Source organism: Anolis carolinensis, chromosome 3, assembly GCF_035594765.1.
Source record: "Anolis carolinensis isolate JA03-04 chromosome 3, rAnoCar3.1.pri, whole genome shotgun sequence".
Lineage (NCBI taxonomy): Eukaryota > Metazoa > Chordata > Lepidosauria > Squamata > Dactyloidae > Anolis > Anolis carolinensis.
In genome coordinates this window covers 107,072,958-107,090,631 of record NC_085843.1, presented here as the reverse complement: position 1 = coordinate 107,090,631, position 17,674 = coordinate 107,072,958, and the positions used below count along the sequence as shown (strand labels likewise).

The window sequence follows — 17,674 nt, the reverse complement described above, 5'->3', positions numbered from 1 at the left end:
ACTAGTAATATCCATTAAATGACAAAACAAGGTATTCCAGATGGAGGAACTTATCCAGGAGTGTTTATGCTGTCCTCAAAAGGGTTGAATTTCTCCTGATCTATCACTAGTATCAACTAGTAATATCCATTAAATGACAAAACAAGGTATTCCAGATGGAGGAACTTATCCAGGAGTGTTTATGCTGTCCTCAAAAGGGTTGAATTTCTCCTGATCTATCACAGCTTGCATCGTACTTTCCATGTCCTAGTGCATTGCATGGAGTTCACTTTCCTCACACAGTTTGAAGAGAAAAGCTGTCTATCTCATGCATCTATCATCTACCTATTTATTTCTAACTCTATCACAGCCAATGTTTTAACAGGAAAATAAAGTGATATTTTACATTTCTTGTCAGGGAGGGACATACCTCCATAGCCTTGGAAATTTTCAGTGTCATAAAAGAAGAGCAACTGTTCACTGAGTTTTTATTCCTAGGGATGGGGAGAGATACATTTAGATCCCACCCCCACCTCCCACCCCCTTTGTCAAAATCACTTGTATGACTTTACCGCACAAGTTTATATTTCCCTAAACAATCAAACAAACAATGAGATGTTGTTTCTTAGCTATCTCAGAAGCCCAAATCTGATTTTTTTTCTTCTATCATTTTTGCTTGCTCCACCCACAGTGCTACATAGTTAAAATCAAGACTATGTAAAATACTGCTGAACTGCCAAAATAGGTACTGCCACTGTTAGTTATGGGTGAGGACACAAAAAGAAAATAAGGTGACTCGCCTTACTAATCGACTTGTGTGTACAGGAGATGCAACTTTCTGCCCTTCCTCGAGGAAGGAAATGCTCCCCAAACACCTTGGTATGTTTTTGCTGGTGTGTTAATGGCAACAGAACTCTCTTTTGATATATCTTGACACCATCAAGACTAACGGATAAGAAGGGAAATTTTTCTTATTTTTCCATAGTTCTCTGGTCACCACTGCCATGTAAAAGAACCAAGATACTGCTTTGTTTTTGTCTGAAGGACTAACTACAATCTTTTCATCACAAAGAATCCAGGGAAAGCCATATTCTTTGTTTAGAGGACTAGACATCGGGAAGCAAATCCACCCCAATTGTAAACTGTAGTGTTTGGGAACTTTTGTGGATCTCTCATAACATTGTAATTAGTCAAATTTATTTTCAATATATGTTTTGAAAAGCAATGTATCCTTGAGAGAGCCTTTCTATAGAATAATGCACATACAAAATGAACATGATTCACTGAACATATATATGTGTAATAGTTGCTGACAATCAAGATGGAATCATAAGTAAATGATAAGTTTCATTTCCACATCTTTAAAATAAAATAAGGTATAAGAATTTTCTATTTAGTTCCTAGTATAATGTATTTAGCTGTAACCTTTACATGTCTGCAAACCTTGGCCTAATCCTTATAAACTCACACATTTATTCTCATCACTACATTATCAGAAATGAGTGCTTTTTCATGTCAGTGGCTCTAGGACCATTTTGAGACCATCAAGACTAATGTGGTCGGAAAGGAATGAAGAAGGCGGGGCCGGGAAGACATCTTTCCACCATGTCTCCTGTATCAATTTAATGATATAATGATATATAATAATATTATACTATACTAATATTATAATACATTGTATATACACATAATATTAATAATATTATGATGTAATACAATGTAATAATTATAATTGACTATTATAATTGTATATTTATATTACATGCAATATTACTAATAATATTGCGATATAGTTGTATAATATAATATATTGTATGTATATATACTTGTAAACCGCCCTGAGTCCCCTTCGGGGTGAGAAGGGCGGTATATAAATGTCGCAAATAAATAAATAAATAAATAAATAAATAAAGGGGAGATCTTATTTCTTCTTCTGCATTTACCATTGCCATGTACAGGAGCAAAGATGGTGCTTTGTTTTAGTCTGGGGCTGATTTGATAATCTTTTCAACACAACAAATCCAGGAAAAGCCATACTCTTTATTTTGAGCCCTTAGACATCAGGGTGAGAAATCCATCCCAGTTGTGAACTCTAGTGGATGTGTCATGAAACTCATGGTGGTTAAAGTCAAAAAGTTTTTCATAGTATGAGTAAATGCAATAACTACCTTAAGACACTTCACCACCACTACATTGATTCTATTGATTCTTCCCTTGCGGATGCAATCTCACAACCACATGAGAAGGCTGAAATAAGAGTAACTTGTCAATCAAATGTGTTTCATAGCCCAGATATATTAATGTAGTAACACATATCCACTCCAGCTATTCCACTATGGCAGTTATTTGACTGCGAAAATTTACCGTTTTTCAAATTCTTCAACAGAAGCCATTTTACTTTAGCAGGCAAATGTAAAATGACAGTATAGTGAGCCCTTGATATTTGTTGTAGTTTGGTTTCAGGACTCCCTTTGGATACCGAAATCCTTTGATGCTCAAGTTCCATTATATGCACTGTCAAAACTGAGGTTTGTTTTTTTGGATTTTTGAAAAGTATTTTCAACCAAAGATACAAAATCTGTGTATACAGAGTGCCAATTGTACCACTTGTAATCAGAATTCTTCAAATCATCTTTGACAACAACAGAAAGATTTGCAAGGTGGGGAAATGACACGCAGAATATATCTTATAATGAATTATGTATGTCATTAAGTTGTTTTAATTTAAGAATAAATTTAGCATTGACTTTCAAAGCACTGCAACTTGAAACACATTCTTGATATTCTGTGAACTTTTTTTAAAAGTTGCCAAATAGTGACATATACAGAAGCCCCAAATGATTTAAATCCTTTATTTAAAAATAAAAACTTCTGAGAAATTAAGGTTCTTCTGAGAAACATAATCAGACTATGGGTCTTTTGTAGCATAACTTTGGTATTCTTTTTTTATCAAACGTACTGGACTTTTATTGCAGGAGCTGTGGCACAAGGAGGGAATCCCCAAATCTACAGAGATAACCCAAGTTGGAATACACAAAGCCACAACTTCACTTATAACAGCTGCAAAACTTAGCCTCAATGAGGGTCCAGATCCGTCAAATGGTAATTACCACCAGTCTGTCCGCTGGGTAGATTTGGAATGACAGAAATGAGATTTCATGTGGGTGGAAGCCACTGTATGTTTCTTGTCATCTGGGAGAGGTTGAAGCCATGTCCCCCTACACCCCAAGGAACGTGATGAAAATTCCCATTACCTATCAGGTGTGAGACTCATGATAAAATCACCATGACAGGGGGCTGGAAAATCTGCCTACCTCCAAACCTATTGTAGTTGCTACCACAAAACAGCTAACACATTCGTATTTTGGATTAAGTGATGAATTGGAATATATTCTTTAACTGGAAAGTTCTAAATGGGTTTTGTACAGAAATCTCTCTAGTTTTTGGGATTTGTAATTTCCAAGCCCCTAAATATGAAGACCTGAATAGAAAAGGCAGATTGCCTAAATATAAATTTCTGCTAAAATATTTACATTGCAAGTATTCATGCATCTTCTGCAGAACAACTCATTAACCTTGTGAAGACTTTAAAATAAACCCTAGAAACCATTCCCCCTGCAAAAATTAATACAGAAATTTATTTTTCATGGAAGCAAGTTATATATCAACACAGAATTTGTTTCAGAATTGAGTTATACAGCAACATTTAAAAATATTTTTGAACTAGGTTTTATTTACAGATCACAGTGATTTTCATTGTGCAATGAAGACTGAATTATGCATTTGTACAGTATTTATACACGTTAGAATTAGCAAGCAACTTCTCTGACATCCGTCCAAGTGAGCCTTGGAAAAAAACTTATCTGTTGAATTTGGCTTTGTACACAGATTGAGCCATCTCTTATTGTACAACAGAATATTTATAAAGCTGTCATGTTTGCCATAGAAAAGTGTAAAACATAGTAAATCTGTACACAGTACAGTACAAAAGAATCATGCTACAGTTCTTGAAAGCTGAAAAAGTGTATAGTAGAGGAAGCACTGAACTTTAATTCTCCTGCATGGCAAGACACTCAGCTTGAGATACTCTACCTCGTCCTTGCTCTTCAAGATCTGTTTATCAGTTAAACACAGTTTAGTACCTATATTTTGATAGATTATAATTGTTCTTCTACAGCTAATCACCTTCCTTAAAACTCAACAGCATAGCTTTCATTTAAGCAAATTCACCGGATAATCAATTGTACCATTTAAAATACACTATATCATTTTTTGGGATATAAAATCATGCCAGTAATCCACAGTGTAATTTTAAAGAATATTATATCATGGCCATAGAAGTTAGTTATTTTAGTTTCACCCATCATGCTCCTCCCACACACACCTAATATGTGGGTAACATGTTCTGGTTGAAGGTTTTTTAAGAATCCAAGTATTATAATGATTACTCAGGAAAAGAAAAAGTGGGATTGAACAGAAATCAATCAATGGGAAATTGGAAAATTAATTGATTTTCCAAATAAATCTCTCTCAAACTGTTTTCATGAGATTTAGACGAACTCAAACTTTGCAAAGTTTTTGTTTATTTGGTATATCATTCTCTTTGCTTTCAAAAAATGTGCTACTTGTATGATTTTTCCACAATCTGAATACAAGTTGACTTCATAATAAGCATAGATATATGGCTCATAGCAAATATCAATTTTCAAAGGAACAATTGTGTATTTGATGCCAACTGCTTCCCATCTTCACTGAAGAATCAACAAATCAAGTATTCACATGGACTGCTTTGTATTGATTATATCAATACATTTTAGGGCAGGATCGCTAGCAACATTCTACAATGCAATGCCATTGTGAGTCTAAGAAGAGGGCTGAAAGTCTCACTGTATATAAGGGTTAAAGCAGTGGTTCTCAACCTGTGGGTCCCGAGATGTTTTAGCCTTCCACTCCCAGAAATCCCAACAGCTGGTAAACTGGCTGGGATTTCTAAGAGTTATAGGCCGAAACACCTGGGGACTCACAGGTTGAGAACCACTGGGTTAAAGTAACACATTAAAAATTTAACACAATGCTGCTTTGGTAAATGAATGCTGAACCGTTTGAGCAGTGCTGAAGGGAAAGTAGTACTAAAAGGTAGTTGTTATTAAAACCCTTTGTTTTCAGACGGTTGCAAGTGAGACTGTTATATAATAAAGACTGATATAACTTTAAATTAATATGTAACAATTAGTGACAAACATTAACTGGATTATTCAATTTTTAAATGTAATCAATTACCATATTATTTTATCTGACATAAGTGTTTTAGTATATCTATTGCTCATAGAAGGGAAGTAAGTTCAAACTCCTTGTAGGACCAAAACAAAAAGTTTCATTATACAACCTGGTCTAGGAAAATGCCATCCATATGTGATTTAGTGCTTGTCCTCTTAAGGAGCTGTAGTGGCAGGATGAGTATAATCAGACTGCATTCAGACTAAATTAATTTAAACTGAGCACCTACTGATTTTATTGGAATTCAAGTGAACTCATGACTGACTCGTTCCATTAGTATCAATAAGAGACAAGTCTAATTTATATTCTGGATCCATCCAGTTTGTAGTATAGTGCAAATTTATCCTGTGAGGAGACCTTTGCGTCTAAATCCTTCTTTAATTTTAACTAAATCTTAGAAACCTGTTGGTTTACCAAGTTATTTTTGATTAAATGGCATGATTTAATCACTGTTTGATACTTGATTTGGATCATTTGTACACTTTGCACTGACGTCTCTCAATAGCTACTGGGAAGACATGTAAAATGTACCAGTTACTAATTCAAATGAAAGGTAAGTTTCTTCCTGAACTGAAATTACAGTACATAATTTACGTGTTTTATTTAACTTGTCAAATGCAAAGCACAACTTGGTGACACAACTTTTAGATGATATTAAAATTGAGCTATTAAAAAAAAATCAAGGTGAATATCTGAAGTCTTAGATTACTTTAAATCCTAGTAGCACTTTTTTGAAAAGTACAGAAAAAACAATCTCATTTCAAACCCAAACTCTCAGGCAAATACATATTCCCATTCCAAACTGTTACATTCTACATTTGTACTGAAGGTTAACACTGAAAATGTTATACAGTTTGAACATCCCTTATCTGGAGTTTTGAAATCTGAAATACTGCAAAATCCAAAATTGTCCACACAGGCAGCTTTTCAGAGACGCCTTTGTTTTCTGACAGTTCAATGTACACAAACTTTTTTCGCATATAAAATTATTACGAAAGGTTGCATAAAATTACCTTCAATGTATAAAGTATACTTGAAACATAAATGAATTTCATATTTAGACTTGGATCCCATCTTCAAGATATCTCATTATGTACGTATATGCAAATAAATGTATTTCAAATCCCCTCCCCCACAAAATCTGAAATCCAAAACACTTCTAACAGTCCTAAGCATTTTGGATTAGGGATACTCAACCTGTATAGATAGATAGTAATTAGAAAGTAATAAAAACAATTAATTACAGAAAGTCCAGTTGTTAACTGCCAAATTATTCCATCTTTTTAATGAAATAAATTTTTTTGTCAAACTGGCATAACCATTTCAAGACACCTGTATTACATAAATAGGATAGGAATAAGTTCAAACTCCTGGTAGGACACCCTTCCCACATACATAGACAAAAGCAAAGAAGGAGCATTATTTAACTTCACAATTGTAAACGGATCTGGGAAAATACCAATCTGTGAATTTCATAGATTCATGTACAAATTTCATGAACTCCTGTAATAGGATCTTAATATGTAGATCACATTTCAAAGTTGATTCAGATGTGCATGTATTTCACATGAAAGCTTATATGACTCATGGAAAATCATGTAACAAAATTTCCACAATGCTTGATCTGTGATGCTTATTTCAAACATCAATAAATAGCTTGAGGTTGCCATTGTTCAATGATAGGCAAGCATGCACACATTTGTGGCTTGGTTTAGATTAGTATAATTTCTGATCTTTGACCCTCAAGATGTATCCCTAACCATGACTCGGGCTGGCTTGAATTTCTGGGAACTGAAGAACAAAACATTTTGGGGGTCACAAATCAGAACCCAGTAACTATTGGATACCTGCAAGTGTGAGAAGTAAATATACATTCAGAGAACAGATCTTATCTTTATTCTCAACCAGTGCTGCATATATATATATATATATATATATATATATATATATATATATATATATGAAATAATATATAATATGAAATCTGGCTATGATTTCATATAGTTTATTTTAAAAACTCTATATAGTATGCAGTCACAAAAAATTATGATGCACAAACACACCATTTCAACTCAACATTGTAAATATAACATGATGCAGTGTAAGGGAAAAAACAATTAAATTAAAACATTTAACAAGGCCTTGTTTATCTTTCTTCTTTCAAGTAGTATGGCTGCAAGTGTTAAGCACTGAACATGTTACAATTTTCTTAATTTTATGTATATTCCTCTTTATAAAGAATTATAAAATGTATAGAAGATGCTGAAAAACCTATCATTTCAAGAAGCATTTTGAAATTTTTAATTTCTAAAAGCATTTTGAAAACATTTAAGAATAAAAACCATAGAATCTGTAAAGTACAAAAATTTACATTTCTGCACAGTTTCTGTGCTTTAGGGGTTCTGATTTCCTTATATACATATATACTAATTTGTGCTTCAAAGGACAATCTTAATATAAACTTATAAAGTTAGTCTATGAGACAACTATGCAAAAAAATTCGGGCATAGCATGAAACAAAAATAAAAAGTAATATATATATATTTTTAAAAAACAGTTTCAATGCCGTCACCTGAAATAGGTGATTCATTATTTTAGCTTATTGAACTAATGCCAAATTTGTATATTTAACTACAGGTATCGTTCCTTCGCCAACATTAAACTTTATTTCTTTAAAGACTATACATAATGAAGTAACATTTCTCATTCATTTCAAATAAAAATTTCAATGTTTTCAGTCTTCTCTTCCAGTTTCCAGATATCAGATCCATTCTTTTTCCAGTTTCTAGTAAACAAATAATAAAAAAGTTTTCAGTATCTTATTTCAGTTCAGCAGACATCTGAATTTGCAAGTGCAGAAGTTCATTATTTCAGTAAGCAATATAATAACTTATATGTTAAAGCGTAAGTCCATAGTTTAATGTGCTGTATTTATATCTAATGAAATCATTACAAGAGATGTCTTCCCTTCTCTCTTCTCAAAAGTCAATCACAGAATTTCAATCACAAAGCATCACAAGGTATTTAATAATCAAATAAAGCAATTCTCATGAAGGATTTGATGAATTACTAGATTAGGAATTCAACAAATAGTGGTGATGGAAGACAAATACTCCGTACCTTACTAATGTTGTCTGTGTCAAAATTAGAAGTTTTGGAAAATTTCTAAATCTTTAGGAGGTACAGGAGGTGTTTTGTTCCAGTCATCTTCAGGATAAGCTTCAAAATTTGATGTGTCACCATCATTTGATACTTTCGGCACTATAGGAGGCTGAATGAGAAAGAGAAATGAAACTTCAGTAAGGAAATGTAATATTGTGTCAAATGAATGTGATTCTCAAACATTTAAAATTTCTTCTACTTTTTCCTTGCTTATATGGCATAATAATGGCTGAAACTACTAGTCTTGTGCTTTCCCCTCTGTGCAGAAAAACCTTCAGCTTATCCATGGGCCATAGCAAAAAAAACAAAAAACAAACAAACATAATTTTGCCCTGAAATTTGCTCTTTATTTCTACATAAGGTCAAATTATATACAAATGTATATAATATTCAAATCTAAAACAAGAATTTAAATGGCAACTCCTGCCCTTTGGAAGAATGAAATTTTCTTTCTGGGGCCAAGGACTGTATTTTTTCTACTTTTCAAAGAGTTGTGAATATTCCAAAAAGGATAAAAAGCATTCCTTCATTCCAAAGACAGATCATTCTATGTGTACTTCACCTTTAATTTCCTTTGTGGTACAGCATCCCAGTCAACAGACCTAAACCACCGATGCCGCTTCACATCATCAGCTCCATTCTTTTGAAAAAATTAAATAATATGAATTCAAAATAAGAATGCATCAATATATAATATAGCAAACACTTTGCAAATTCCCTGGTTTAAACTGATACACTTTTTTATTTTAAAAGTTTTGTAATCGTTTATTGTTTAAAGTTGATAATATTGCAAGCCACCCTGAGATCTAAAGGGCATGATATAAATACTTAAACAAACCAACCAGTATTTTGATACGCAGGTATAGAGGCTCGTTCTTTGGAGGCTTTTAAGCAGAGGCTGGATGGCCATCTGTCGGGGGTGCTTTGAATGCGATTTCCTGCTTCTTGGCAGGGGTTGGACTGGATGGCCCATGAGGTCTCTTCCAACTCTACTATTCTATGGTTCTATTCTATGATTCTAGAAATACTTTTAATAATCCAACATTGTTTAGTTGTAATTGTTGTATCATTTTTTATATATCAACAAACATTTTAAAAATAAAAATGACCCAACACTGACTGGTGATTTTGTGAAACTTGACCTTGGACTAGTTTTTGATAGCTTATTGGTCTTCATAATCCTGATGGTTTATTCTCTCCAACAAATTTAGGCACATTCAGAAATAAATATATTTAATCTGGAATTATATAACAGTGAGATTTCACTGCATAATAGTCATACTCTCCCCCTCCCCACTTTTTTTTTTTGGGGGGGAAGAGGTGTGTGACTATTATGTGGTTAAAAATGTAGTTATGGGGCTTTCCTTGACTGCCAGTCTTGGGGGGGCCTCATAGCAGCAAAGGGGACAGGTACATGGGAGAATAAAACTTTACTCCCCCGTATGCCGGCCTCCTTTCTTTGGAGATATGGGGTTTGCCTTGCCGAGCTACAGAGGCTTGTCTTGCTTGCAAGACAGAGGAGAGGCAAGCGGGCAGGTGAATTTACCAACTCACATGCCTGGCCCCTTTGCATAATAATCACATTCGTGAACTAAGGATATGACTATTATATGAGGAATTTTATTATACAGATTTTGTCACCCCCAAAAATGGGGGTGTAACTATTATGTGATTGATAATTATGTAATGAAATATGATATTTATGTGATTTCTGGAGGGTTGTGCGAGTGTTCAGTAAAGCACATCAAAATAAAGAGAATGGATATCTGCAGTCACCAAATCCCAGTGTGTTTTTGTTTACTTAAATTTTCTATGAAGACAGAAGAAGTATTTTGCATTAAAAGTGCTCTTTTTTTAAAAAATGTTTCTTATAACTACTAAGCATAGGGTGCTAAGTTCAACTAGAATAGGTCCAATGAAATGAATGGGATTTCTTAATGGATCTATTCCAGTTGGAATTGCTACAGAATTTAGCCCAAATAAATACCCTTATGGGTAAAGGTGCCACTTGCTCACATCCATATGATTTTCTAGGCAACTACCATAACAATTGAAAAGGTAGTCAATTGAATACCAAAATTAAAGGAGTATTAACAGTTTTTGTACTAATATTTTTTGTACAAAAAACTGTGCGATGAAATGTAAACACTGCTTCCTTGTGAGAAAATATGTAATAATAATATAATAATAATAATTTTATTTTTATACCCCGCCCCATCTCCCCGGAGGGACTCGGAGTGGCTTGCATGGGGGCCTAGCCCGACACATACAGCAATAAAACAATGAAACAAATATCCCAACAATAAAACATCAACATCAATAAAACCATCATAAAAATCAACATACAGCACAAAATGTTAAAAACAGGAGACTAGAACACGGATCTGGGCCAAAGTGCAGAATATTTCAAAATGGGAGAGGTAGTTCCACAGCCGAAGTAGTCAATAAAGTGCAAAGTAATAATGGCAAAGTATCCTGTTGTTGAATGGGCAGATAGTTCAAACCTACAATAATTAATCATCGAAGGCCTTTTGGAAGAGCCAGGTTTTTAGGCTCTTCTGGAAGGAGAGGAGGGTAGGAGCCTGCCTGATTTCCCTGGGGAGCGAGTTCCAAAGTCGGGGGGCCACGACGGAGAAGGCCCTCTCTTTCATCCCCACCAGCCGCGACTGCGAAGGTGGTGGAAGCGAGAGGAGGGCCTCCCCCGACGAGCGAAGAGAACGTGCAGGTTCATAGGGGGAGATGCGGTCTCTAAGGTAGGTGGGTCCCAAACCGTTTAGGGCTTTGTAGGTGATAACCTGCACCTTGAATTGGGCCCGGAAAATAAACAGCAGCCAGTGGAGCTCCTTAAACAGAGGCGTTGAACGCGCCCTGTAATTCGCTCCGGTTAGAAGCCTGGCTGCCAAACGTTGTATTAATTGTAATTTCCGGGCCGTCTTCAAAGGCAGCCCCACGTAGAGCGCATTGCAATAATCCAGTCTAGAGGTAACTAAGGCATGGACCACCATGGTCAGATCAGACTTCTCAAGGTATGGTCGCAGCTGGCGCACAAGTTTTAGTTGTGCAAAGGCCCTCCCGGCCACGGCCGACACCTGAGCCTCAAGGGTCAGCCCCGAATCCAGGAGGACCCCCAAGCTGCGGACCTGCACCTTCAGGGGGAGTGCGACCCCGTCAAACACAGGTTGCCACCCAATACCCTGATCAGACGTACGGCTGACTTGGAGGACCTCTGTCTTGTCAGGATTAAGTCTCAGCTTGTTCGCCCTCATCCAGGCCAACACAGCAGCCAGGTACTGGTCCAGAATCTGAGGGGCTTCCATGGATTTTGGTGGAAACGAGTAGTAGAGTTGGGTGTCATCCGCGTAGAGATGGCACTGTACTCCAAAACTCTGGATGACCTCTCCCAGCGGTTTCATGTAGATGTTAAAAAGCATGGGGGACAGAATAGAACCTTGCGGGACCCCACAGGTCAATGGCCAGGGGTCCGAGCAGGTGTCCCCCAGCTTCACCATCTGGGAACGGCCCTCCAGGAAGGACTGGAGCCACTGCAAAACAGTACCCCCAAGGCCCATCCCAGAGAGCCGTCCCAGAAGGATACCATGGTCGATGGTATCGAAAGCTGCTGAGATGTCCAAGAGAACCAGCAGGGTCACACTCCCCCTGTCCAGTTCCCTGCGGAGGTCATCCTCCAAGGCGACCAAAGCCGTCTCGGTACTGAACCCAGGCCTGAAGCCAGACTGCGATTGGTTCATGTAATTCTATTTCTGTAATCAGGTAACAATTATTTCCAGAAATAACAATATGCTAGCTCCCGGGATTATGATATATTGCTGTTGGACACACATAAACCTGCATAATATTTTTTTGTTTATGTTTAAACCTGAAGTATTATATTGCAAGATGTTTATCAGATGCAAAAAGTAATTTATCTGGGGATTAAATGAAGAGTCATAGAGCTTTCCCATAATGATAGCATAATTATAGCAAGAACTTCAAATATCCAAGTATACAGAAATTTGCTTAGAATAAAAGAATGTCCTTACATTAACCACTTAATGTACCCAGATTAAAAAGGTCTTTTGAATATTTAAAACATACCTTCATATTCCCCAGCCGCCTCGTTCTGTCAACCACAAGAAGCTTTTTAATAAGGTCCCTAGACAAACACGGGAACAAAATAAAGTATATTTTTATGTAGTTATCTTTTAATTTGAGAGAAATTGTAACTATAGGAAATGATTTCCATTGTTATAAATTTGATAAGGGCAACAGGGGTCAGAAGAGTATACAATAAATATACTTTTCTACACTTTTGAGCAATGATGCAATGAAACAGTAACTAAATTGAGTACTAATGAAAAATAGAGAGGTTGGTATGACTTTGAGTAATAATTCTTCATGCACCCACTCAAATAATTTGGTCAACAATACACATACAAATATAGGATGGCCACTGCTAGATTAGCATAGCTTTATCATTTTTCAGCTACTCAAAATATTGTACTGTATCTTAATCTTTGCTTCTATTTCTTTGTTTTAATCAATTAAAATTGGAATGGAGCTCATCTAGATTTACTTTTCAGAGAGAAAATGTTGTCCAGTGTGCTACAATTGTCTGTTCAACATTTCAGAATTTTTTCACCCAAGCTACACACCAGGAGGAAGCGCTTATGAACACTCTAACCCAAAAAATACATGTTTTGGGAACTCCCTGTAACGTCCTCAAGTTTATCTGGCTACTCTTGAGGAAACTCCCAATTCAACCAATACTTAATCAGAAGACTTATACAAGGCCTCATTCAAAGCCCAAGACTTTGAATGACATGAAAACAGCTTTAAAATCATGAGTCATGAAGCAAGACCTTGAATTTTTCCAAAATGATGCCTGGGTTAAACGATGGCGCAGATGTGTACAAATTAATGGTGACTATGTTGAACGGTAGTTTTGTGTATAGTTCACGCTATGATCTGTAGCAACTTCTGATGCTATATGATGCAGAGTTATTAAGTAAATAACTAAATAATTAATAATAAAAATAATACAAGTTTTATGTTGGTTTGTTGAGCTTTCAAGATGTGATCAGTTTCAATACTTCTACTTTATAAATTCTTTTGGCAACACTCACTGAGAAATGGGTATGCAGTTGAAAATCCTAGAAACATATGCTTTTGTATATCTTGTGTATCACATCTGCACAAAACCTTTACAAAGTTCTCCCAGAAAACAAATTCTACAGCCTTATCCCTCAGCTGCCTTTACCAGAGTTAAATACAAAATTAAACTGATAGTGGGAGACAGCTGGTAAGAGATGGAGAAATTTCTTTCTTCTGAATTATTTAGAGAGTAAAGAGAGTACAGAAATGAAACACCTTAGTACAGTATTAGGTTATCATGAAGTCATGGCTTAAAGCAGATATCTAATTATGACAGTATCTTATCTGAAATTTCTCGTTCTTTCTGTTTCATACTATCACCATGGTAAGTATGTCTGTGAATAAGTGAATACGCAAAGCCACTGCAGAAATTAGTGTCCAATCTTCCTTTATAAATCTTGAAGCATAGACAGAAAACTTCTATCTGGTGTATCTCCTTAACTTTAAACAAAGCATATTTCCTCCCCTGAATCCATTAGTAGCCAGTGTTTATGCTACCAATTAATAATAACTACATTTGATATATGACTCCATCTATTTTTATATTTGATATGCATTTTGCTTGCTACTATAAAATAATGCTGTAGCATAACTGAAAAAAGTGATATTAATACACTTACTTTACATATAAATCCAGATGTCTGGGAAAATCTATTTTGCCAGCAAGAATCTTCTGATATATTCCAAATGGGTTATCATCAAAAAATGGAGGAAACCTATAGTAGGAATATAAATCAGCATATAACAATATGTTTAGAAAGGTAGAAAAATGTACAGAAAATGCATCATGAAGCATTAACCTATGTAAAAAAAACCCTATGCTATTGCTTACTATGAAGACATTAGGATTTTTCTTACAGCTCTACAGTAAGTAAAGTCAAAATTGTACCTTTTCAACATATGTATTAATTATTGTGCCCATTTGGAATTTGACTAAGAAACTAGGAAAACAGAATGAAAAACAATCATACTTCAAAGTATTGGGATATGATAACGAGGATAAAACTGATGAAACACTAAAACTTTTAGCCATACAACTAGATTCCATTATATTATATTTAAAGTTTAGGGAGCACTATATCAATTTCTGCAGGTAACGTTTCTTGGTGTAATGTTCATATCTAAACTGCTCAAAACAGGTCAGAATGGATCACATTTAGATTGAGTTTGGTTTTGATCAGCTTTGCTTCAGTTCGGATACTTTCTGAATTTCTCTGAATTGGCCTGAGTCAAGGATTTTGCTGAATTCTAAGCACACCCCAATTTCATTTTCTCCATATACCTTTGGTGCCCAAAATTCATGCAGCAGCTCCAACCAGAGATGGTACTTTAATAGCTTATTGGCCTTAACTAAGGAGGAGGATGTTAGGCCCTATGACATTCTCATGAACTATAAATTAGAATCACATTAAAAAGTATACATTTCACAGGAATACAAAATGAGCTAACTGAGTAGGATTCGACTGCTCTGCTTAAAAAATATAAAGCACCAAATTTTATTAAAATTGGAACAGCAAATGGTTGAAATACCAAATAAGGAATATTTCTATGCTTTCAAATATAATTCTTAATATCTATCTAAATATTCAAATGCGTTTACTTTAAAGGAATTCTTCTAGTTCAGAGGTAACTGAATCCCCATTATAAGATTTAAAGCTTTTTCTGTCAAAAACCGCAACCAAGAAAGGGGGGGGGGGGAGTGAACATGGATAATTTCCAGATTTTAATAAATCCTTCTGGTCTGTCTTTCCTTTAACTTCTATTTCCCCTTTTCACACACAGGTTTGGTATCAAGCTGGCACAGCTGAAATTGAAGTATTAATTTTGTAATGTGTGCGGTCTGCTGATTGCAGCAGGAAAACATATGACGGAAAGCAGAAATTGAATTCTCTCTAATAGAAGCTTCCAAATTCATTATATATGAGAAGGCATGGTTTGACAGTTTAAAAAGGTTTTGGGTACAATATTCTTTGAAGTGTGTTTAGTCAGATAACATCTCCTTCCCTATGTTAAAAATACTATTTACAAAAGTGCTTCTATTTTTAAAAGTGTCTCCGTTCCTGTGCCTCTTTGGTTGTTTTTTAAATAATAGTTTTCATAGGAAGATCTCTGCAATAAATACTTTGATAGCATTAGACCACATGTTGGTAAGTTTTGTTTTTATCTTTTAAAATAAAGATAAAAACAAAACTTATCAACATGTTGTCTAGTGCTATCCAATAAAGGTTTTCGGGAAATACAGCGCCCATGACAAGTAAACTATAACCACAGGGGTTTTAATTCATCCTTACTTGTCTAAGCTCTTAATTTTAGGTCACCATATAATATTTATGACTGAGACAGAATGCTAACTGGATACCATTCAATAGATATTCCTGTTAAGATTTAAGAGAAGTGCTTTCTGTTAATAACTGATCAACCATTATTTGCAACTGTGAGTGAAACAAAGCCAGCAATTGAATTCCCACTTTTTTTGGTCTCTTACCAGGTGTTTAATTAATTCAGAACAAAGTAGGGAAACCCTGCTTTGTTCCAAATTAATTTGGTTTTACTGGAGGCATTGTTTGGATGCCTCTGGTAAAACTGCGAGAGAACCCATATTATGGGTTGTCTGGATGGGTCCTCAGACTCCCAAGTGGACAATTTTGAATTCTGGATACGAGATATTCAACCTCTACTGTAAAGTGTACACAGATTTTAATTCCCTCTGGGGAGATAGGATGGGATAGAAATACAGTTTTTTTATTATTATTATTATTATTATTATTATTATTATTATTATTATTATTATTATTATTCCCTTCAGTGTGGACACAGTTCAAGTGACTTAATCTTGAATCTCAGTTTTTGTAAGAGCTGAGCTACCTATTTTTTTAATGTAGAGAAATTAAGTTTTCACTATGGTATCAAAACACTTTCATCAGAAGAAAGAAAAAAAGATACAATACTGAAAATCTGTGGTTAAAATCAGCCACTGCCTACAGATTTTATAAGAACCATTTCACTGTTTAATTGAGGGTTGTGCCAGTGAATGCAGAGCTGGAAGCTGCATGTTCCTGGTACATGTAAAGAAAAGTAGTCATAGAGAGGTCACAGGCTCATACCTTCCTTTCCCCTAACTATCTCTTTTACACATTGACAATCTATCTCCAAATACACACTTCCATTCAGTCATAGTTTCACCCCACAAACCTATTGACTCAGCAAGCTGTGACTTCATTATCCCTTGCCCCCCCCCCCCAAATCAACCAAATAGAGAGGATGGAGTTAGTCAGTTTAAATACAAAAAACACAATGTGAGGATATCGTTCACTATGTACCCATATACTTTACACAATTATGACAGATGCAGTGGTAGTATGGGCTTTGGCATCAACTCTGTGGCTGACACAAGTGACCCACAAACTTTAAATTTGTGAACATGCAATCAAACCAGTTCTATGAAGTAGTAAATACCCTGGACTTCAATAAATTTAAGAGCAAATCAACAGCACTATATGCTTACAGAGAATCAGGGTTTTTTGGGGGAGAGGGTAGAAAAGATTTACACATTTAATAACATTCTGCATAAAAAACTGCAGGAACATTAAAATACAACAAACAACGAAGAAATTAAAAGTGACAGATATGATACAGAATATTGCAGAATGCAAGACTTTGTAAAACTGACAGTATAAATGCCTTCATTCAGTGTTTGTCCTTTGTTGCAATAGCTCTGAAGGAAAATATATTTAATTTTTCCATTTTATTGTGCACACAGTTAACCTGGACAGGGCACAAGATAAAGCATGTACTTTAGTGCTTTGGATGATAGTAAGCAAGCGATCATTCATTCATACTGATGCAATTGTTAAGAAATTGTAATAGAAAAAACATTCAGCTTGAAAAAAAATCTGGTTTGGGGTTCACATTGGAAACATTTATTTCTAAGAAGTCCCTCCTGCATCAAAAGAACCTATTTAATAATCTGAAAATGCTGCCATCTAGTGGATTTAAAATATTCTTATATAGGACATCAAACTAATTCTTTCTCTTATTCAGAGAAGTGTGATCTACATTATTAACAATGGAATTGTGTTCAACTATGGAAGTAAAAAAAAAAAAA

The 17,674-nt window shown here is 35.1% G+C and overlaps 1 protein-coding gene across 1 annotated transcript in view; it reads right to left on the bottom strand.

Moving 5' to 3' along the window:
* Positions 1-3,588: 3,588 nt before the first annotated feature.
* prkx (protein kinase cAMP-dependent X-linked catalytic subunit) overlaps positions 3,589-17,674 on the bottom strand; it is a 76,321-nt gene continuing 62,235 nt past the window's right edge. Inside the window, exons 5-9 of the mRNA XM_003218827.4 lie at positions 14,190-14,285; positions 12,514-12,571; positions 8,981-9,058; positions 8,377-8,527; positions 3,589-8,041 (exon numbers count right to left, since the gene is read on the bottom strand). Coding sequence (XP_003218875.1) covers positions 8,402-8,527; positions 8,981-9,058; positions 12,514-12,571; positions 14,190-14,285 — 358 coding nt within the window. The 3' untranslated portion in view covers positions 3,589-8,041; positions 8,377-8,401. The remainder of the gene's footprint in view (positions 8,042-8,376; positions 8,528-8,980; positions 9,059-12,513; positions 12,572-14,189; positions 14,286-17,674) is intronic.